Here is a 23,562-nt window from a genome sequence, read left to right on the forward strand (position 1 = left end):
CTCAGTATTCTTTGATTTCGTTACTGTACCTTTTGAAATTGAAAAATTATCAATTTTAATGTGAGAAAATTATTTTTATAGTTGTGTTTCGTTTTCTCCCCCAAAGTTGTAAACATAAACTTCTGCTTTTATAATATTCTGTGTATGGTGTTTATATATATATATGCGTTAGAAGGAATGGAGGAAGAATCTGATATCTGGACAGCTGCTTGTCCCAATACGATTTGTCGAATAGTCCCTCCTCTTAGAATTGCTTTGAAGGCTAGCTTTATTAAATACTGTGCATCACTTAGAAGTCTATCTTTCAGGACTCTTTCTTTTATTTCATTCGTCTGTCCTTTACCAATATCACAATATTTTATTTAGAATTTTTTAATGTGTCTTGAAGTACTATAGGCAAATTTATCTTAAAAGTTGTGTTGACTATTTTGTGCATTTCCTCTTTCATGAGTTTCTTGCAGTTAGCTTGTCAAATTTTATGAAAAATTATTTTCTAGCGTGTGATGGGATTTCATTAAAGTACAGGTTGATTTGTAGAGAATTAACAACTTGAGAATATTGTTTTCCCACTCAAGAACATAATATATTTTGGCTTTTTAATTAATCTCTGTAGTTTTTTCTTTAAAAATTTTTTATAATTTTGAAATAAATATAAGAATAGAGTATAATAGATTCAGTACCTGTGCCCAGCATCAGATTTTATTAGATCTTAATATTATGCCATATATTTCCTTCATATATGTGTTTTTTAACTATTTAATAATAAAACATTAAAGACAGGAATGAGAGACCCATCTATGTCTCCCAGATTCTTTTCCTCTCTCCTTTCCTTCTTCCCAGAGATAACACTCCCTTGAATGTGGTTAGAGACCCTTTTATTTGATACAGTGAATATAATATGATATGTCATGTTTACTTGAAGGGTCGTTACATATATTATAAACATAGTTGTGCTTTTATGTGTTTTGTGGTATTTTCAGATGAATTAAATTGTACAGTACAGTTGAGGCGCTAATAGTAGAAAAGCTAGTAGGATGGTTTTTAATACACCCAGATTTCTGTGATTGCTGCCTGTATTTTGTGATTGTTTCATATTTACTTGATTTATGTCTGATAACAGGTTTAATGCAGTCATTTAAAAATGTTTTTCAAAATCTGTTCTGGAGGGGTGGTGAAGTAGGAAAGGATAGCTTTATTACTTTGCTTGGCAGCAGGGGGACACAGTGGGCTTCTGGGAAAAGTTGTGTCCACAAAGTCAGACTGACTTTCTTACTTTGCGCATGCGTGACAATCCCTGAGAGCCAGCCGTGCTGAGTGTGGTGTCGGTCAGAGGATGCAATACTCAAGCCCAATGGCTTTGCGTGTGCCTCCCAGTGCAGCGACAGCTCTGTCTGCGTCCTCTCGTGAAGGCCTTTTAGATCGTCTTCTGTTTTCATTTATTTCAGCTTCATATTTGAGAATAAAATGTATGTGGGGTTTTTTTTCTGCTTTAGGTCTTACTCAGTTCTGTTCTAACTTTTCAGGTACTAATGTAAGTGAAGAGGATTTTCTTTTGCTGGAGCTTTTACACTGGTTTAAGGAAGAATTTTTTCACTGGGTAAATGACATTGTGTGCAGCAAGTGTGGTGGCCAGACTAAGTCCAGAGGCGAGTCATTACTCCCCAATGATGAGGAGCTGAAGTGGGGTGCGAACAGAGTGGAAGACCACTACTGTGATGCATGCCAGCTCAGCAATCGGTTCCCACGGTGAGTGTCCACTGACGGGGAAGTCAGAGCAGTCCCTCGCGGAATGGTCAGGAGAGAATTTTACTAAACCAACTTCTGATCTTCACTTTTGTTATTAGAAGTATATTCCTCCAGAACACGGGTCGGCTAGCTGTGGCTGACAAGCTCAGTCTAGCCCACGTCCTATTTTTGTAAATGAGGTGTTAATGGAGCACATCCGTGCTGCTTTGCTAACTCATGGTCTGTAACTGTTCTCGTATTACAGTGGTAGAATTGAATACTGGCCACAGAGGCCATATGGCCTGCACAGTCTAGAATATTTGCTGTCTTGCTTTTTATAGGAAGAGTTTGTTGACTCCTGAATTGAGTATTGTCCTAGCAGTGTAATGCTGTAAATTGTGAGTTTTTCTTCTTTTAATACATAGATTTTAACTTTCTGATAACATTAATAATAATACTGATAGCACATAGAAAATAATGCTAAAAGATTAGAATAATACTAATCCTTGTGATGGTAAATACAGTGCTGCACTTAAATCATCCGATGGTAATATGGAAGGTGAAAATATAGTTAAAGACTGTCATGTTTTATATTATTTTTTAAAATAGTTTCATTTTTTGAAACTAATTTTGTTTTTCCTTTTTAATGTTTACTGTCATGGGGTTATTAATTGAAGCATGCTCGACATATGTTACATTATTTTCAGGTATACAGCATAATGATTTCACATCTGTAGACACTGTGAAATGATCAAAGTAAATCTAGTTACTTTTGGTTGTTATACAGTTAAAATTTTTTCTTTGTTATGAGATCTCTTAAGATTTATTTTTTAGCAATTGATGGGTGAATGTATAAAGAAGATGTGATGTTATATATACACCATGCAGTTCTAGTCAGTCATAAGAAAAGAATAAAATCTTGCCATTTGCAACAGTATGATGGACCTTGAGGGTGTTATACCAAGGAAATAAGTCACACAGAGAAAAACATGTACTACATGATTTCACCTGTGTGTGGAATCTAAGACCAGAGCAAATAAACACACAAAGCAAAACTAATAGACACAGAGAAAAAAGATTGGTGGTTGCCAGAGGGGAGGAGGGTTGACGGGTGGGAAGAGCATGAAGGGAACCAAGTATAACACCCGGAAATAAAATAGAGCGGTCCTGGGGGTGTGATGCACAGTGTGGTGACTGTAGACAGTGCTGTCGCATCGCATCGTATTTTATTTTTAATAAAGAAGTTTGGTGCTTCGCCTGCCAACCTAACCTACCTTCATATCTCTTGGTTTTAAACGAAAAGAATTGAACTTTTCTGTTAATTTTTTCCATCCTTTAATATACAATATACAAGTCTCATTAGATATTCTTAACTGACAATACTTATAAAATTTGGTTGTGTCATTAGGTAAGAAAAGATAGCAAGTTTTTCTTTTTATGCAACTTTTTGAAATACCTGATTTTAGGGGCCTCAGTACTCAGTTCTGTCCTAAGGGAGAATCAGTCCTGTGATATACAGAGTCCAAGATAAAGAGAATCCAGTATCCAATAATTATCTGTAATTTACACCAGTTGTTTCTTAATTTAGCATATATGTGCGCAGGTACTTGCAAAGATCTGAAGATAAAAATATATATCATTATACGTAGATTGCCCTCATAAACTCTAGGCTGTGGGTATGGACTGATAGTGCATGGGGTAGGGGCAGAGGCTAGGGAATACAAAGGTATTGTATTTAGACCTTGTCCTTTTCCCTGTGAATCCTGTACTCGTCTTGGCTGTTCTCTGTGTAGGGTTGGGAGGATGGACACTACTCATTAGAGACTGTGGCCTTTCACATTGACACAAGTGGTGTTAAGGCATGGAGGCACAGGACGCCCTAATTCTGCTGCTGTCACTTCCTCGTGCAAATAGACCACTTGTTTCAGTAACTACATTACCTAAATTATAAATTCATTTAACTTAGCATAAGCCAGAGCATCTGCTTGATTGAAGACAAGCTTGTCACTGCTGAGCCAGTGCATTTGTGAAGCTGTGTCCTTTCTGCATGAGCTCATGGCGAACATTTCTTCTCAGCTGGGCACTTTCCCTGTGTAGCTTTATTAGCTCCAAATTCCTTCTCAAACATAATATGCAAAATTCCATGTTTTTCAGCTTTATGGTCATTTTAGAACTGGAGTAACTGTTTTTGTCTTTGCCCACACTATGCAGTTTGCAGGGTCGTAGTTCCCTGACCAAAAATTAAACTTGGTCCCCAGCAGTGAAAGCACCCAGCTGTGACCGCTGGACCGTCAGGGAAGTCCCTGGAGTAACTTTTTAAAGAATGTGGAAAATATATTTCAAAAAACCACTTCCAAATTAGCAAGCACCTTCAAGTGAATTGGAAGAATAAAAGTGTAATCCAAATGATCATTAGAAAGAAAAATAGTGTTTTAAGTATTAATAAAATTGAGTTCAGCTAAGCTTTCAAATCTTTATTGAGCAGTTTATTAAAGTTGTTTACGTACAGTGAGCTAATTATACCACTTGTTAGGCTAACACTCATGCTTAAAGCAGATTTCGCAGAGAATCTCTGTCTCTCCAAAGCCTGCCTGTCCTGCAAGGCCCAGTTCAGGGGCAGTGTCTCCTCCCTGAACCCTGTCCCATAACACCGATTCTGACCTGTTGTGTGGCTTGTATCATGTCCTGTCGTGTACTGAAATTATCTGTATTCTGTCCTTTTCTCTCTCAGGACTGTAAGCTCCTGAAGGCTGTGTACCAGTGTTTAGTCATTTTTCACCCAGGATGCTAGCACAGTGCCTCTCACATTCTAGACTCTGTAATCGTTCTTTAAGAATATGAAGTTAAGAAATATTACTGTTTAGCACAAAGGTGGCTTCCCTCGTGATTCAGACAATAAAGAATCTGCCAACAGTTCAGGAGACTCCAGTTCAATCCCTGGGTGGGGAAGATCCCCTGGAGGAGAAAATGGCTACCCACTCCAGTGTTCTTGCCTGGAGAATCCCTTGGACAAGGGAGCCTGGCAGGCTACAGTCCATGGGCTCACAGAGGGTCAGACATGACTGAGGGACTAACACTTTCTTTCAGTATAAATTCTTTAGAATTCTTGGTTTTGATAATGAATCGGCACTTTTTGTTGTTGTTACTTTAAACCAGGTATAATAATCCCGAAAAGCTTCTGGAGACGAGAAGTGGACGGTGCGGGGAGTGGGCCAACTGCTTCATGCTGTGCTGCCGAGCCCTGGGCTTCGAAGCCCGCTACGTCTGGGATTACACAGGTGCGCGGCATGGGGGGCGCCCTGAGGCTGGGGCGCACACTCCTGCCTTGTCAGTCTGAGGCTCCGCTTGCTTTCTGTAAGGTAACAGGATTTTTTTATGGGGAGCACAGGATCTTTTTTGTTTTAGTGGCTAGTACTTTGCATCATAAATATTCTTTAACAGTTTGTAGATACCACGCCATTTTTGGTCATGCTGTTTCTCTTTGAATAAGAACATGTGCAATAATGTTCTTCAGAAATTCTTTATTTTTGTAGAGATTACAAGATTTAGTAATTTTAACTCAGTATACAATAAAAAATAATAAAAGCCATGTGAGATTTATATTGTCTTTATTTATTTATAACTTGTGTCACTTACATGTTCTTAGATTTTTTCACTTGTATATTTCTGTTGTTTTCTTAGGGTAAAATGAAAGCTTCACTTAATAGTTACTTGGGTTTTTGTTTTTTTTAAACAATCAAATAGAGACCATGAATAACCAGACATCCACTGTTAGATCTCTGCTGGTCTACAGTTCCAAAGTGGAATTAACTCCTTCACATTAGCAAACTGTGTGTATTAGCCCCATGGTTTTTGTTTTTTGCTTTTTTAATTTTTAAATTTTAATACTCATGGGCATAATTTCCAAGTACCATGGGCTGCTCGATTGCTATGTGTACTTTTTTTTTTAAAGGATGATGCATTGTTGCTTAGTGGAAATTTTATTGATCATTTGTTAATATTTGTTTATTGGCTGTACCGCCAGAATGCCGGATCCTAGTCCCCTGACCAGGGATTGAACCCATGCCCCCTGCAGTGGGAGCATGGAGTCCTAACCACTGAGCCACCAGGAAAGTCTCAGCTCCATGTTTTTGATGCTGTTGTTCAGCTTGTTTGCCCCTTTTAGAGTTTTTGCTCACATGATTTCTAACCAAACCTAACACTGACTCTACTGAAGTAGAGTTTCCAAGACATTTTCCAAAATTTCAGAGAGAAATCAGAACAGCCATTCTAGAGTCTTGTATAGCATAGAATGGTCAGGCTTGCTCATTCAAGTTCCGTGTTGCCTGTTGCTGTGTGGTTTTCCTCTTGGGCGTGTGTACAGTTACCAAAGGTCCTTCTGGTTTTATACACTGAATTTGTGTTTCCTACCCCTGCTGCCTGTCGCCCACCCATCACGTGTGTAGACCACGTCTGGACCGAGGTATACTCTCCATCTCAGCAGCGCTGGCTGCACTGCGACTCATGCGAGGACGTCTGCGACAAGCCCCTGCTCTATGAGGTTGGCTGGGGCAAGAAGCTCTCCTACATCATAGCATTCTCTAAGGACGAGGTAGGACATGGCGGGGGGGGGGTTGGGGGTGGAATGCGTCCTAAGAATAAAATTAGTTTGCTCTTTTGACAGCTTTTGAAGGTATAATTGACATAGACTAAGCAGCATATATTTGAAGTGTACGATTTAATAAGCGTTGCCCTATGTCCACGCCCCTGAGATAACCTTTGCGGTGGAGTCGTGAAGACACTCGTCATCCCTGCAGTCTCCCTGTTGCTTCATCTTCTCTCATCCTTGCCCCTCTCCCTGCAGTCCCCCACAGCTATTTTCTGAGACCAGAGATTAATCTGCATTTCTGGAGTTGTGTGTATAAATGGAATCATATTTATTCCCTTTGATGGGGGGGTGCTTTTATCTCACTCGTTCTAACTGTCTTCAGATTCCTCTGTGTGTTTTCACATATCAATTGTTTATCCTTTTGCTGAGCAGTATTCCACTGTATGAATGTACCATGCTTTGTTTATCCATTTGCCTGTTGATGGACATTTGGGTTTTTTCCAGTTTTTCACTATTTCCAGTGCAGCCACTATTGTCTTTATATGACAGTATAAAGGCACAAGTCTTTGAATGAGCATGGCTTTCTTTTCTGTTTGGTAAATGCCTACAAGTGGAATGACTGAATCACATGGTAGGTGACTTTAACTTTTTGAGAAGTTAGCTCACCTATTTTCCAAAGCCATTTTCTGGTCTCACCAGCACTGTGTGAGGGTTCCCAGTGTCTCCATACTCTTGCTAGCAGTATGGTCTGACTTTTTCTTGTTGGCTCTTTTAATAGATGTGCAGTGATTTCATCTGCATTTCCTCAAGGACGAATACTGAGCAGCTTTTTATGGACTTGTTTGTCATCCATCTCTCCTCTTTGCCCTTTTTTTGTTGTTGTTTAATTGAGTGGTTCATTTTCTTATTCTTGGGTTTGGGGAGTTCTTCATATATTCTGAACATAAGTCCTTTTTCAAATATGTGCTTTGCAAAGATTTTCTCCCTGTCTGGCTTGTCTTTTTAATTCTATTAATGATTTTTAAAGAGACTAAATCGATGAAGTTCAGTTTATCGATTTGTTCTTTTGTGGATCTTGCTTTTTGATGTTACATGTAAGAGATGTTTGCCTATCTCAAGCCACAGGGGTTTTCTCCTAAGTTTTCTTCTAGAAGTTTTATGCTTTTAGTTTTACATTTGTGTCTGTGATCCATTTTGGGTTAACTTTTATGTATAGTCCAAGGTGTGAATTGAAATTCATTATTTTGCATATGGATAATGAATTGTTGTAGCACAATTTGTTGAAAAAAATTATTTTGTCTACTGAATTATCTTTGCACCTTTGCCAAGAAACAGTTCTATAATGTTTATATATATATGTACCATTTAGATATTCAGTACAATAAAATGGAGTTTTTATTTTTTGAATTTTATGAGATCAGCTTTGTAGATAAATTTTGATAGCTAATTGTTGGGAAAATTTTATCTCCTAATCACAGTCTTCCTTGGATGTGTACCAGTTAAAATATGAGTAAAAAGCATATTTGATTTTTTTCTACAGATTTAAAAATTTTAATGAAAAGATTAGCATTTAAAAATTTCTATTTAAGAATTACATGCTTTCTAGGTGTTTAGCAAATTAACATTGATGGTTGTAATCTTGTTAAATATTTGTGTCTTGTAATTTGAGGTGGTTGATGTCACTTGGCGATATTCTTGTAAACATGAAGAGGTAATCTCTAGAAGAACTGAAATTAAAGAGGAATTACTTCGAGAAACTATTAATGGACTTAATAAGCAGGTATGTGATGGGTGTTTGTCATTTTTGAGAGGACATTTGAAATTTTTTATATCATCAAGAATAGCCAATTTTTAACCCATTGCAGTTCTTGAAGTAGTACACAAACAAAAATATTTAAATATATTAAATGTCTTTTTTCATTAAAAGTTTTGAGGACTCATTTTAAATTTTGTGGGTGGGTGTATTTTTTTTTTTTTTTTTTTTGCCTTAAATTGTCACATTTCAAAGTGAAAAAAAATTCAATATATATAATACTTGACATAAATATTTTGCCTTGGACGTCCCTGGAGGTCCAGTGGTTGAAGACTCTGTTAATGCAGAGGGCATGGCCTCAATGCCCATGTTCCCTGGTCAGGGAGCTCAGATCACATGTGCTGCCAGGGGTGACCAAATAAGTAAAAGTCTTTACCAATCCTCCTGTTTAAAAAAAATGCATATGATATATAGCCTTATTTTTCTAAGTGTCACTTGAATATTATTACATGCAAGTATCTACGTGGCAAAATTTCTGAAAGAAGGCACAGGAAATTGTTAACTATGCTTATTTCTGAGGAGAACTAGGGGTCTAAGAGGAAAGTTTCAGCTTTGATTTTTTACTCCTTTTGTGTACTGAAATTTTTTTACTATATATATGTGTATTATTAATATTTTTCATGGTTTAAAAAACAACTAAATTTGCATCTTGCAAGCAGTTAGAACAGGGCGGATCACCTTAACAGTGGCTGAGATCCGAGGTGAGTCTCCTCCTGCCTGGACTTCTGCCATACCCCTAGTGTGCAGCCTTTACGAGTGCCTCAGCTGAAACCCCGGGGTGTTTGCTGGAGCCTGGCCCCCAGCACTGGCGGGCCTGCTGCGTCTGTGCCCGGCGTCCCAGCACACCCGCCTGCTGGGAGTGTGGCTCCCCTTGCCGTTTGGTTGGTAGGTGGCAGGTGCCTGGCAGGGAGTTCAGTTCTCCTCAGTTTGCTTCTTCCCTTGGGCCACCGTGGTAGCTTTCTGTTGCATTCAAACAGGTGTGGTGTGGGTGTGTGGTCCCCTGCTTTCCTCATCTTCTCAGCAGGACAGCTGGTCTTACTCAGAAACAGAACCCTCTGCCTCTGTTTAAAATCTGGGCCAACAGAGGACATGGAAGGGCTCCCCAGGTGGCGCAGTGGTCAAGATTCCACTTGCCAGTGCCAGAGATGGCAAGAGACCAGGGGTTCGATCCTTGGATCAGAAGGATCCCCTGGAGCAGGAATGGCAACCCACTCTAGTGTTTTTGCCTAGGAAATCCCTTCGGTGGAGGATCCTGGTGGGCTACGGTCTGCTGCTGCTAAGTCGCTTCAGTCGTGTCCGACTCTGTGTGACCCCATAGACGGCAGCCCACCAGGCTCCCCCATCCTTGGGATTCTCCAGGCAAGAACACTGGAGTGGGTTGCCATTTCTCTCCAATGCATGAAAGTGAAAAGTGAAAGTGAAGGCGCTCAGTGGTGTCCGACTCTTTGCAACCCCATGGCCTGCAGCCCACCAGGCTCCTCCGTCCATGGGATTTTCCAGGCAAGAGTACTGGAGTGGGATGCCATTGCCTTCTCCAAGGCTATGGTCTATGAGGTCACAAAGAGTCAGACACGACTGAGGACACACACATGCACACATACGCAAAGGGTGTGGGAAATTGGAGATGGGTGCTAAATGATTTCTCAACATGAAAGTTACAGAATCATTTTTAACTTTCCACAGTGTCGTTTTTATTTTCCAAATGAATTGTATGTATGAAGATAAAGTTGGTTCGTTGGACATTATTAAAATACAAATGTGTTAATTATAGTCATGCTTACAGATGGACTCCTGTGTTCTCTTAATCTTTAATGACTTTTTTTCGTTTTTAAACCTGAATTATAGAGGCAAGTATCTTTGTCAGAAAACAGAAGGAAAGAACTTCTTCAGAGGATCATTGTGGAACTTGTTGAATTCATATCTCCCAAAAGCCCTCAGCCTGGAGAGCTTGGAGGAAGGACGTCTGGGTCCTTGGCCTGGAGAGTCGCCCGAGGTGAAGCGGGTCCAGAGGTATTTGCTTCATTGCAGCCCGATAACCTCCTCACTTTCCCACTTCTGTCCTGTACCCTTTTCATGCAGAAAACCCGCTGACCACTACCTTTCAATGAACTTTGCAGAGTAATTATTCCAAAGTGTAAACATTTAAAGAGAGCTAATAATGGATTGACGTAGTATAATTGCACACAGGAGTTAGCAAAGCAGTTAAAATGGGACTTTTCTATTGTTACTTTATGTAAATTTCTAGTGCAGTTACAACTTTTACTGAAGTACATGAAAATGCATGAATTATAAGTGCACAGCTTAACAGATTTCCACAAACTGTTAAACACATAACCACTAACCAGAATGAGAACTAAATGGCCAGTCACCACCTTTCACCCCTAGGAGTGACCTTTATCCCGGTTTCTAACATCAGGGACTAGTTTTGCCTGTTATTCTGCCTTATCTAAATGGAATCACACAGGATGTACTCTTCTGTGGACAGTTTCTTTCTCTCACATTATTTAGTGAGATCCATAGTTGCTGCGTGTTTATCGTGCATTTACTCTCACTGTTGTAGAATATCCAACTCTGGATACTCTGTAATTTATCCACATCACTATAGGGTATTTAGGTTGTTTCTCAATTTTGGTTTAAAATTGTTGTACTGTGCTGTTTACAGTGATACCCAGGATATGGAAGCAGCCTAAGTGTCCATCAACAGATTAATGGATAAAGAAGTTGTGTTGTATTTATACAATGGAATAGTATTCAGCCATTAAAAAATAATGAAATAGTGCCATTTGTAGCAACAATGGATGGATGTACAGATTATTATACTAAGTCAGAGACAGATATTATATGATATCACTTATATGTGGTATCTGGAAAATAATACAAATGAATCTATTCCAAAATAGAAGCATACTTTGCACATACAGAAAACAGCCTTCTGATTGCTCAAATGGGAAAGGGGTGGGGGTGTAAGTTAGGAGTGTGAGACTGAGAGAGGCACACTACTGCATATAAAATAAATAAACGACAGAGCTCTCCTGCATAGCACAGAGAACTCTACTCAGTGTTTTGCAATAATCTGTAATGGAAAATAATCTGAAAGCAGACATCTGTTGGTGTTTGTGTCTGTGTTGTGCTTAGTTGCTTCAGTCATGTCTCTTTGTGACCCCATGGACTGGAGTCCATCAGGCTCCTCTGTGCATGGGATTCTCCAGGCAAGAATACGGGAGTGGGTTGCCATGCCCTCCTCCAGGGGATCTTCCCAACCCAGGGATCAACCCACATCTTCTTCGTCTCCTGCATTGTAGACAGATTGTTTACCCACTGAGCCACCTGGGAAGCCCTATCTATGTATAATTGAACCACTTTGCCTTACAGCTGAAATTAACGCAGTGTTGTCAATCAACTACCCTTCGGTTTTTTAAGTGTTGCTGCTGTGAACACATGCAGACATGTCTTTGGTGAGCGTTGTGTATGCTCAGGTGGGTGCACACCCCGGGGCAGAAGAGCCGGGTCCGAGTGTGAGGACCGGCGGCTTCCAAACCGCTTCACACTCTGCCCAGCAATGTGAGATTTTTGTATGTCTTTACCTGTGGTTCCCTGTCTTTTTCATGTTAGCATTTCTAGTGGTATATAGTATTATACTGTGATTTTTTTCTGTAAGAAGCTAATTTTCTCTGGAAATTGTGGTGGTTTTCTGTTCTTTAGCTTTATCTGTTTCTGACTGTGCTCTCCGTTGCCGTGCCTGGGCTTGCTCTGGTTGTACCGGGTGGGAGCTGCTCTGTAGCTGTGGTGTGCGGGCTTCTTGCTGCGGCGTCTTCTCTTGTGGAGTGCAGGCTCTGTGGCTCACAGGCTTCGGTGGTGGTGGTGGTGGTGGTGGTGGTGGTGGTGGTGGTGGTGTACAGGCTTATTGTCCTGCGGCATATGGGATCTTCCCGGATCAAGGATGGAGCCACTGTCCCTGCATTGCAAGGTGGATTCTTAACCACTGGACCACAAGGGAAACCCTGTAGTCTGATTTTTATAATTTATTTTTTATCGAAGTTTAGTTGATTTACAATGTTGTGTTAGTTTCAGGTTTACAATAGAGGGATTCAGTTTTACATATATATTTTTTTTTTCCCCCTGTTTTAAAATTTACATTTTGGTGCTGAATAATGACATTGAATGTCTGTCTTTAAACTTTCAGATACCATCTTTTGTGAAGTCCTGTTCAGTGCTGTGAAAACTTTTTAAGTACAAGTGGGGAACATAATAGAAATCTGGGTCATTCTGCTAGTGAAAGTGTTCATTTCTTACTACATTGTGGACCACATCTGGTTTTGGCTAGAAATTGTTGTTGGTGTGAGTACTATTACATAGTCAGACTTTTTGTAAATATTATCAGTTAATCTCTCAAAATTAAGTGATGAACAATGGGAATATAATTCCTAGAGTTAGATGCTAGCTGAAAGCATTGTGCTCTGTAATGGACATTAAGAAAGTTCTTTGCCCTAAGGGAGCTTAAAGTTGACTCACTAGAAAGCATTTATTATAAACGCCTAAGAAGATAAGTAATGAAAAATGCTTGAAAGGAAAATTACCAAAGTTTTATATCTACTTTTTCCAAATTTGCCATTATTACACCTCATTTCTCTAATAAAGGAAGAGTGGTGAATTGTCCCTAGTCAACATTGTTTACTTTTAAATTTATCTCATCATATTTAGCAGGCGGTTAGAAGTGGTGGTTCAGCCATAGAATAACGATCTGAATTCAACAGATAACTCCCATCCCTGCTGATGCAGTGCTCATTACAAGTAGAGATCTAAATGAAGCCAATTTGAAAAGAGCCAGTGTCACTTACAGCTGTGTTCAGTTTAAAATATGGGTATTTAGGTCTTCATTTCTTTTTCTTTTCATGGATGAGTGTGCTTCCTCTTGCATGGCATATAAGTTAATTAAACTTTGAAAATAGGAGTTGGGCTATATGCCCAGATTGTTTTCCCTTTTGAAAAAATTTTAAATTTCTCAATTATGGAGATCATTTTAGAGCTGTGAATTTTAAAAGTCATTTTTCTCTTTAGAAATAGATGTTTATTTTAGAAATCAGTCCTAAAAAATTAGGGAACTATATGTCTTGAAATCAGCTGGACAAAGAAGGAAACATTAGTGATGTTTTCAGAAAGAGTTTTGTCTTAACCTTAAATTTTAAAGCATTTATGAAATATTAATGTTATAAATGGTATAGTCAGTAACATACATATTTTTCTTTTCCCTTTTTAATTAATTATCCTTTAGTAAAGTAGTAGATAATGCTACTTAAAAATTTTAATTCTGTCTGGTTTATGGCAGTACTCTGAAATATCTTTGATAATGAAATATCTTTGATAAAGAATGGGGAAGTATTGTTATCTGCTAGTATACTAATTGATATTTAGAAAATCACCTTCTAAAAATAATAAACTGATTTTATTTTTTACCTTATCTTTGTGGCAATAAGAATCACAGGTTCTAGGGAATTATCTTCTTATTTATACATTTGTAAATACTTTCTAAGATATTTTATATTCTACTTACTAATCTTTGTACATTTGTTTGTTTGTTTTCTTTTTAATTTTCCAGTTATTTTACTTACAATGTCTACTTTCTTTTTTTTTCTTAACTTTTATTTATTTATTTTTTTAATTTATTTTTTACTTTATTGTATTGGTTTTGCCGTACATCAACATGAATCCGCCACAGGTGTACACGTGTTCCCCATCCTGAACCCCTCTTCCCACCTCCCTCCCCATACCATCCCTCTGGGTCATCCCAGTGCACCAGCCCCAAGCATCCTGTATCATGCATTGAACCTGGACTGGCAATTCGTTTCTTATATGATATTATACATGTTTCAGTGCCATTCTCCCAAATCACTTCATCCTCGCCCTCTCCCAGAGTCCAAAAGACTGTTCTATACATCTGTGTCTCTTTTGCTGTCTCGCATACAGCGTTATTGTTACCATCTTTCTAAATTCCATATATATGTGTTAGTATACTGTATTGGTGTTTTTCTTTCTGGGTTATTTCACTCTGTATAATCGGCTCCAGTCCATCCACCTCATTAGAACTGATTCAAATGTATTATTTTTAATGGCTGAGTAATACTCCATTGTGTATATGTACCACAACTTTCTTATCCATGCGTCTGCTGATGGACATCGAGGTTGCTTCCATGTCCTGGCTATTATAAACAGTGCTGCAGTGAACATTGGGGTACATGTGTCTCTTTCAATTCTGGTTTCCTCGGTGTGTATGCCTAGCAGTGGGATTGTGGGGTCAAAAGGCAGTTCTATTTCTAGTTTTTTAAAGAATCTCCACACTGTTCTCTATAGTGGCTGTACTAGTTTGCCTTGTACATTTGAAGTTTTCACATTGGTTAATACCTGGTACCCAGTGTTTAACCCCCCCCCAAAAAAAGCATTGCCTAGTATCTTGATTGATTAGTCAATGATTAGTTAAAAAGCAAGACATTGATACAGACTAGAGCAGTGGTTCTCAGCAGTGGGTGATGTTACCTTCCAGGAGATATTTGGCGCGGTGTCTGGGACATTTCTGGTGTCAGAACTGAGAGGGGTGGTCCCACTGGCCTCTCATGGGTGAAACCAGGGAGGCTGCCACAGGGCACCTCCCCATCCCCCCTACCAAGGAGGACTGACCTGACCCGCAGGCGTCTGTGCTCATGTGTAAGGGAGAAGGGGGCATGGTGTCGGTGCCATGCAGACGCAGGGTAAACGCAGCATCTTTCTCAAGCTGTAGATTCACTCAGTGACTACAGGAATTTAGGGGACTATTTTGCATTAAAAGAAACTATTTATTTTGTAAGAGAATGCAAAATTGCCTTCAATTTTAAGGTATAAGTTTTTGTAGCAATTTCACCCCATGCAGAAGATCGTTTCCAGCTATCCTGTCCTCACTTCTAGCATCAGGAAAGGACGCTGATGAAATGACTTTTGGCTGCAGCCTGGAGGGGAAGAAAGAGTCACGTAGCTGGAGAGTAGCAAGCACCATCTTCCAAATGCACGTGTCAGGGCCCCGAGGCAGGAAGGAGCTGGCTTTGTAAGGAGCTAAAGGAGGAGGGACACAGTGGGGGCATGGAGGCAGCAGGGAGGAGGAGTGTGGGGTCAGGTGGGGGAGGTCACGGAGGACAAGCCGTGTGCGGCCACCTTCGCAGGGGCCTAGGGTCTCAGTGCAGCAGGAGGTCAGTGCAGCGAGGTAGGCAAGTGAGTGATGTGCCCCACTTACGTCCTTAGCAGTCGTTTAGACCTGTGTGGAGAGGTTGAGTCGAAAGCTAGGAACAGCTGTAGGAGACGACTGCTGTGTCCAGTTAAGCGGTGGTGGTGGGAGTGAATTCATGTTGACGCACAGTCCCCAAAATGTAAGTCACAGCTGCAGTTTATGTTTCTTGTTTTCTGCTTAGTAATGTCTGTTGCTATGTCAGCGCCACACTGATGATGTTTAACCTGTAAGAGAATTTCCAAATTCCCCAGCGGCACCACCACACTTGCCCGTTGAAGGATCGCTTCACCCTTCTCCATAACGGTACCTCTTTGTGCGCCTGTTTTCTATTATGTTGAAAAACTAATTCTTCTTTTTTTTTCCAAGAGTAAAGAAACCCTGTTCATCCCCTCTGAAAATGAGAAGATTTCCAAACAGCTCCACCTTTGCTATAATATTGTAAAAAATTATTATGTCCGAGTTTCAAATAATAACCAAACCATTTCTGGATGGGAGAATGGTGTGTGGAGAATGGAATCCATATTCAGAAAAGTTGAAACAGACTGGAACATGGTAACGTAATGCATGAAACTCTTTAAAATCTCAGTCATTCTTTAAACAAATAGAGATAGGCTTCATTTGTCACTTGGTCTTAATGTAAAAACTGATACGAGAATTATGTTTAGTTATCCTTAAACTTGTAAAAGAATATCCTGCTCCCAATGTTTAATGAAAAGTCCATTAGAAATTTGTGTGTGTGTATCAAAAAAGTACCTGTTTTCATCAGAGGCTGAATTTAATTCTTTCGTGGGGGAAAAAAAATTCATGTGTATGAGCAACTCATGTAACTAGTTTTTGCATGAATATATGGAGTATATTATTACCCATTTCCTTTGTGGATGTGTATTAATTGCCTGCTACAAAGCAAGCTACTAGCTACCATAACATTTAGTTTAGAATCCCAAGAGCTAACCATTTGACATGCTTCCATTTCAAGGGATTATGGCTGGTTGAGCAGCAAGATTGGTTTATTTCTTCTGTTTACTCTAAAATAACGGAAGAAACGGATGCTGGGACTGTGGTGGTTCATTATACCAACGTGTACATTGTTGTCACATGTTCTCTGTAATAAGAAAGAGACTTTGCTTTTAAACTACCCCCTCGCTTAGAAAAACTCACCAAAAATAAGTGCAGAGCTACTCCCATGCCCTCGCTAGGTCTGACCCTATACTGATAGATTTCATGGGAGTGAACGAGCTTATGGGCCTCTTTAACTTGCCAAGTGAGAGGTGCGAAGTCGTTCACTTGGGAGACACTCAAGTGGATGTAACACGAGAGTCACGGAGGAGCAGCTGCTGGTGTTTCTGAGCATCTGCTCCATGCTTATCCTTGTGCTAGGCGTTCCCCAGCGTGCAAAGGGTGCACACCGATAAGGTCCCTGCTTGCTTCTCTTTTTCCCCACAAGTTTGTCTCCTGAACTTAAATTGGTGCGCATTTTGACCATGTTTTTGTAATGTGCGAAAAATGATTTATAGGCTTATTGAGATTGTAGATGTAGGAATTTAATTCTTTAGTTAGAGAAGGACATAGATAAAACAAGACTTAAAGTTTCCAGATGGGTGTATCTGTAATTGACTTGTTGATGAGCAAGGATGGACTCCTAAAAGACTGTCCTCAGTTGCAGGGTTGCTCTGAACAGAAAGCAGGAAGGGACAGATGTGGCTCTTACCAAGGGCTTGTCTGCTGGCTCCCGCACGGAGCCCAGCGTGCTGGAGGAACCGCTGGGCGGGGAGCAGAGGCGGTCTGTGGCAGGCTCTCGGTCCTGACCTGCAACCGTCCACCTGCACGTGAGGGCCAAGCGCCTGCTGTGCCCGCAAGGACGCGAGCGCACTGGCCTGGAAACTCCCGGAGGGAGACACGCCCTGGGTGCGGGAGCCGGCAGAGAGAGCTCCATGGAGTGGGCGGCACTGGAGCCCAGCGCTGGAAGGAGAGAGGTGTGGTCAGACAGGAGTGGCAGGTGCTTCTAGAGCTCTGAGTAGATCTCACAGCCGGGGCAGGAGTATTGTGTGAGAAAGCTTCTGAGTAAGGTAAATGAGATGTGAGGGCCATTGCATGCAGACACGCCTACTTCAGTGTGTGCCTTCATATACTTTTATAAGGGGCCCTGTTTTGTTTGTTTTTTTTTTAAAAGCTGAATGAATACATTTCCAGTTCTAAATGAAAAATGCTAGAATTATAACTGTACGTGTAGAAACTGGTAATTCAGAAGTAATATGTTGCCATTAAAATCGTGGGTTTTCCATTTGCACCTGTATTTTCGCTCTTTCCTAGTTCCCCACTAGGGACTCTGACTGCACCAGAAGCAGGACCTGTCTCCCCTCACTCTTCCTCGTGGGGGCCACGGCAGGGCACGTGCAGCCGGTCGGTGGGTGTTGAGAAAAGACCTTTCCCTCTCCCAGGAGTACAGAGACTTGCTGAATTTTACTGCTTACAAATATACCATTCAACGATGTCTGGATTTGAAAGGAACATAAAAAGCTAAAGAGTTTACTGAAGAGTTCACTTTTTAAGGGCACTTTTAAAATGTTCTTAGATGCTCTATTTTTGAACAGTGTTATTCTCTTTGCAACTAGAGTTAGTGCTTTTTGATGCATGACGTGATGTCAGGAATTGATGCAGTCATGCAGAATCAGGTGCTGTGCTCAGCTTTTAGGATCTAGTGGTGAATTTCGAGACAGACTTGAAGCAAGGGTCCGCTTGTGCCAGAGGAAGACACGTGGACCGGCTGCAGAGACAAGCGAGGGAAGCGCCGTGTGAGACAGAGGAGCCGCCAGGTCCCGGAAGGCCTGGCAGGGGAAGGGAGTTCTGCGCTGCCAAGGCTGGCAGCAGAGGAGCCTCTCAGAGTGCAGTGTGAGAAACACTATATGCAAACACACCAACCTGAGAAACAGCTGGCAGGTTCAGAGAAGAGGCGGTCGTGGGGAATATGGGGAAGTAAGGTTGGAGGGGTGGATGGGTCAGGCCCCAGGGGCTTGGGTGACCTTGCAGTTATGCAGTAGGAAACCACGCAGGCGTTCAGGTGAGGGAAGCCCATCGAAACACTGGCCATTCGTAGGCTGCGAATGGAAGCACGGGAGGCGTGGACCAGACAGTGGGAACTGATGGTGTTTGATGGACCTCAGCGAGGAAATGGAATAACCAGAAATAAGATTCCTGAGCAAGGGCAGTGAACTCGCATTGGAGGAAGACTTGAAATACAGCTGCTCTGCTGGAGATGCAGGCATGACTGACTGCACGGTGAACTTAATTAGAGCTCATTCAGCAGCCTCAGCAGAATGCTGATTTTTAAGAGCATGCTAGAGAACCACTTCAGACAAGAGCAGTACACACCAGACCTCCAGGAAACCGGAGCAGTGGGCTGACCAGCCTGGCGTGTAGTCATCAGATCGTTCCGTGGAGGTCTTCACAAGAACGGGAGATATGGGAGGAAGCTGACGTGCATGTTGTTCTCAGTCTTGAGAGCAGTGGTCATGGCCACAGCCTGCAGGACCGGTTCCGTCAGGGTACCTTGTGAGCAGCACGGCTTGACCCCACTCCGGCAGTCTCGCCCCTCTTCGCAGGCGGTCTTGTGCCTTCTGTCCTCACAGATGCCAGAGTGGGACCAGGGCGCCTCACCTGTGAGCTTAAAAGGCAACACACAGACGGGAGTTTGCAATAGGCAGCAGTTACAGAAGTGCTTTTTTTCACCTTTAGAGCAAATAGTTGACTAAGAGGTTATAAAGTATTTTTTTCTTCTAAATAAATTATAATTATTAGTTCTGTTGGTTTTACACATAGACAGGACCACAATTGGAGGTTTATGTAAATCCTGTTGTTTTGATTTCAAGTTACCAAACTTGAGTATACTGTATATAGTAGCATCCTACTGGCTCTAAAAATGCTGAGTTAAATAAGTTGGCTAAAATGCCACAGATAGAATACATTGTGCAAAAAAGATGACATGAATTTTCAACAGAAATAAGACCTGTTTTATCTCCATGTGCTCTTCCTTTAACCTAAGGGAACTTTTATTTGCTCACAGTGTGTTTAAAGGTTTATTTAAGCATTTAAGAATTCAGTGATGAATTCCGTCTTTTAGCTTTTTAGAGTCATTAAAAACTGTGCCTTTAGAACTGAAAAATGTGAGTCTTAGAAAAAGCAATTCTTAGGTTCAATAGCTATCAGAAACCTTTTGTGATAGTTAAAACAATTCTGGCCCAGACCCACCTGATACAATGAAGGCAGGTCTTAGGGGCAGCTCGAAATTTGAAGTTAACCTGACTTTAGCCTATCCTGTTTTACATGCCTACACTTTTATGGGGGGCATTTGAAGCTACTGAGCTCTGAAAACACACAGGACGTAGAAGACACACAGAAGTAAGATCACTTTCCCCCAGTCTTTTCATTTCTTTCTACCACCTTTCTTCTAGTAACCCCTCTGTTTGGCTCATTGTTTTCAGATGACCTCCTTTACTAACCTCTGCTTTGGAGGAGTAGTTAAGTCATGGATAACCCATAGAGGCCCTGTTGTTCAGCAGAGGTGAACCCTCTGGCCCCCAGGAGCACAGGTGCAGCCCTGAGCCCAGGTCCCCTTGCAGACAGCTGCAGGGAGGCTGCGGTGGCCAACCATGGGCCGAGGTCCTGGAGTCGGGCAGGCGGCAGCGCCCATGCCTGGGTCTGCTCTGCAGAACAGCAGTAGGTGGGTGTGTATTTCTGGTCTCAGGAGGTTAAGTCGTTTTCCTTGGAGACTGATTGTTTAATGATTTTATTATCGCCCCCTTGCTAATTCTGAGAACTCAAATTAGCTGACACATTTAACCTGGAAGAAAACTAACTATCGGTCGCCAAATAGAATGAAATATCAATAGCATGCTGGCAGTGATTGACTTCTTACTTGACTGAAAGCTGGAATAGTACGGAATTGGATGGCAGGTGTGTTTCTTGTGGTACTTCCAGCTGTTTGCCCCAGATAAGTAGATTAGATGTTTCTGAGTGTGTGTGTGTGTGTGTGTGTGTGCGCGCGCGCGTGCGTGTGCAGGTTTCTGGTACAAATAAATACTGTTTATTAAACCCTGTAAATCTAGAACCTATGCCCTAGAGAGTAGTTTATGATTTGGTTAAGTTACATAATACACGTACATCTGAAATGAAATAGTTATACTTGGGTTACAGAGTATTGGCAGTTCAAGGTGGGATGAAATTCTGGAGGACCATGAAAGCCAGGAGTTTGGATGTAATGTGAGAGGCAGGCACTTGCTGTGAGTTCTAGACCAGGCAAGTGATAGGAAGGAAGTGGGGTTTAAAAGCGTTAATTAGGCAGGTGCAGAAAAATGAGAGTAAAGTTGTGGCCATATTGACCAGGAAAGAGGTTTTTGGTTTTGTTTTTTTTTTCCTCCCAAGACTTACAATGCCCAGATTGTTGTGTGGGGAGTTTGGACACTGAGCATAAATGATTAGAGAGTCAGATTCTCAGGGGGTTGAGCCAGGGTGAGTGGACATCCGTTTTCATATCAGCATTTGCAGAGTGTAGATGAACCTGTGAGAGCAGATGGACTGGAGGCTTTGGTGAACCTGGACGCCTCCTCTAGCATGTTGATCAGGGCGCTAATGGCGGAGGCCTGGGGAGCGTCCTGTTCAGAGAGGCACGAGAGGAGCGTGGACATGACCTTTTTAACCAGCACCATTACTTTAGCAGTAACTGAGGTATCTCTTGGTTTATAGTGTGTGGCCCATCTCATTCTAGGAAAGCTTATCTGAAAACCCAGGCTTAGAAAAGAAGATAAATTAAGGAATAATTGCATTTAAGAGGACTCTTCATTTTCACCCATATTCATCATAAAGTTCATTTTAAATAGCTGGACTTAATCACTTAAAAGAGAATATAATTCACCAAAATTTGGTTAGTGGGCATCCTTACGGCTATACTAATTGATGCACGTATCATTCAACTATTACCTTCCGTCCCTAGCAAGAGATGCTAGTAACATGAAAAATTGTTAGCAGTAAAAATCTTTGCTAAGCTGCTAAGTCGCTTCAGTCGTGTCCAACTCTGTGCGACCCCATAGACGGCAGCCCACCAGGCTCCCCAGTCCCTGGGATTCTCCAGGCAAGAACACTGGAGTGGGTTGTCATTTCCTTCTCCAGTGCATAAAAGTGAAAGTGAACTCGCTCAGTTGTGTCTGACTCTTCGCAACCCCATGGACTGAAGCCTACCAGGCTCCTCCGCCCATGGGATTTCCCAGGCAGGAGTACTGGAGTGGGGTGCCATTGCCTTCTCCAAAAATCTTTGCAGTGGAGAAAAACGAGGTTTTTAATAACCAGTTGTTCATAGTACATGTGACAGACTCTGACGATCTGTGCTCTTACACTGTTTGATTATTTCTGACAGTCTGTTTTTCCCCTCCCTCTTTACAGGTGTATTTAGCCCGCAAGGAAGGATCATCTTACGCTTACATTTCCTGGAAGTTTGAATGTGGGTCAGTTGGCCTAAAAGTAGATAGTATTTCCATTCGGACAAGTAGTCAGACCTTTGAGACGGGAACGGTACAGTGGAAACTGAGATCTGATGCCGCACAAGTAGAACTGACAGGCGGTAAGCATCTGACTGGAGAACTAATCATGAAGGGTGTGTTTAATGCTCTCAAGAGCAATTGTACTTATTTGAAGTGTAGTTAAGGGTTTTTCTTACCCTGGAGTTATTCATACTACTACAGTTAAAAAAAAAAAATGTTTCAGTTAAAACCTGTACTTTAACCTCATTATAATAAAAGGCCTTGTTTCTTATTGTAAAGCACAAATGGAAAGAGAAAAATCATTCCTTTTTTTAGAGGACACATTTCTTCCATAAAGAAAAATTTGTATTTAATTTTTTAAGGGTTGATTTTTACCTATAAGGTAGTTATGTAAAATGCATTCAAAGCTATCTCTGTGTTCTTATCAAAAGCAAGGTATTAATTTTTTTTTCCTCCAATAGATAAAACGCTTCGCTCCTATCACGACTTTTCTGGGGCCACTGAAGTTATTCTGGAAGCAGAATTAAGCAGAGGAGACGGTGCTGTTGCTTGGCAACACACCCAGCTGTTTCGACAAAGCTTAAACGACCATGAAGAAAATTGTTTGGAGATAATTATAAAATTCAGTGACCTTTGAGAACCTGAACATTACAGAGAAGCTGGCAGTAATCAAGGACACAGCTTGTTCTAAAGTAGTCTGTTGGTGCCATGCATGCTTAGTTGGCAGTCTGCTCCCCTCTGGTAGCACATTTCCCTGTTGGCTATCCATCATGTAACCCTCATGAAAATATATCTTTATACCATGGACCATAATGAAACCTCGAATTAAAAGCTCCCTTCCATATATGACTCTGATTTGGAGTGAAATCTTACTGCCCTACTATGAGAATTTAACTTAAAAGTTGTAATTGTTGGCTTTAAAAGTAAAGGGAAGGTATTCATGACTAAATGCTATTCAGGATTATGATAAAATCTTCAGCTAATAATAGTAATTTGACAGTTTCTGATCAGCCTTTACTTTTTCCATAAGTAGCTGAAATAGATCTCCTAAGATTTTAAATTTATAATAAATGTGAACATGTATCTCATGTTATAATGCATGAAAATTTTTATGATTGTAAATATGTAGGCATTTAAATAAATTATTTTGCATTACATCTTTTTAGTGGTTACTTTGGCTAAATAAAAATCTTAAGTATGCTAAATATTGAAAACCACTTGAATAGCCAAGAATTATGAAAACAACATTGCGTAAATTCAAAGATACATTGTAAATCCATGGTATGTGGACACTTCTGAAAATGCTTTACTGTTGAGTTTATTTTTGAGTATTTTTATCTACCTCATTGAATAAAATGTTTTTTCCTGACTTTGAAACTATGTAACTGTATTATTCAGTATCCATACAATGTATCAAGAGTTTTCGTGCTATGTTGGGTGTAACTTCTCCAGTTAAACTTCCTGAACGTGTGAAGTGTGTGTGTGCAAGAGCGCTGTGGGGGCGATGAGAAAGATGACCCCTGCATTCCCGACCTGCAGAGGCCTGTGTTGACAGTCTACAGAGGGCCTTCCCAGCTCTCCAGGCCAGAAAAGTACCTTCTCAGACTTTCTCACCCTGTGTCTGCCCAGTAACGCATTTACAAGCATTATAAAA

General features: G+C 40.9%; 1 protein-coding gene across 5 annotated transcripts in view; it reads left to right on the top strand.

The window, feature by feature from the left end:
- Window positions 1-23,285, top strand: part of NGLY1 (N-glycanase 1) — a 61,216-nt gene extending 37,931 nt beyond the window's left edge. For 4 of the 5 annotated variants that reach the window (XM_042241490.1, XM_027962669.2, XM_042241491.1 and 1 more), the window contains 8 exons: window positions 1,524-1,746; window positions 4,882-5,003; window positions 6,171-6,316; window positions 7,983-8,093; window positions 9,972-10,136; window positions 15,745-15,930; window positions 21,811-21,988; window positions 22,370-23,285. In XM_042241490.1, coding sequence (XP_042097424.1) covers window positions 1,524-1,746; window positions 4,882-5,003; window positions 6,171-6,316; window positions 7,983-8,093; window positions 9,972-10,136; window positions 15,745-15,930; window positions 21,811-21,988; window positions 22,370-22,545 — 1,307 coding nt within the window. In that variant the 3' untranslated portion in view covers window positions 22,546-23,285. The remainder of the gene's footprint in view (window positions 1-1,523; window positions 1,747-4,881; window positions 5,004-6,170; window positions 6,317-7,982; window positions 8,094-9,971; window positions 10,137-15,744; window positions 15,931-21,810; window positions 21,989-22,369) is intronic. The other variant, XM_015104652.4, reaches the window with a different exon arrangement.
- The last annotated feature ends 277 nt before the right edge of the window (window positions 23,286-23,562 follow it).

This window comes from Ovis aries, chromosome 26, assembly GCF_016772045.2.
Source record: "Ovis aries strain OAR_USU_Benz2616 breed Rambouillet chromosome 26, ARS-UI_Ramb_v3.0, whole genome shotgun sequence".
Taxonomy (NCBI): domain Eukaryota; kingdom Metazoa; phylum Chordata; class Mammalia; order Artiodactyla; family Bovidae; genus Ovis; species Ovis aries.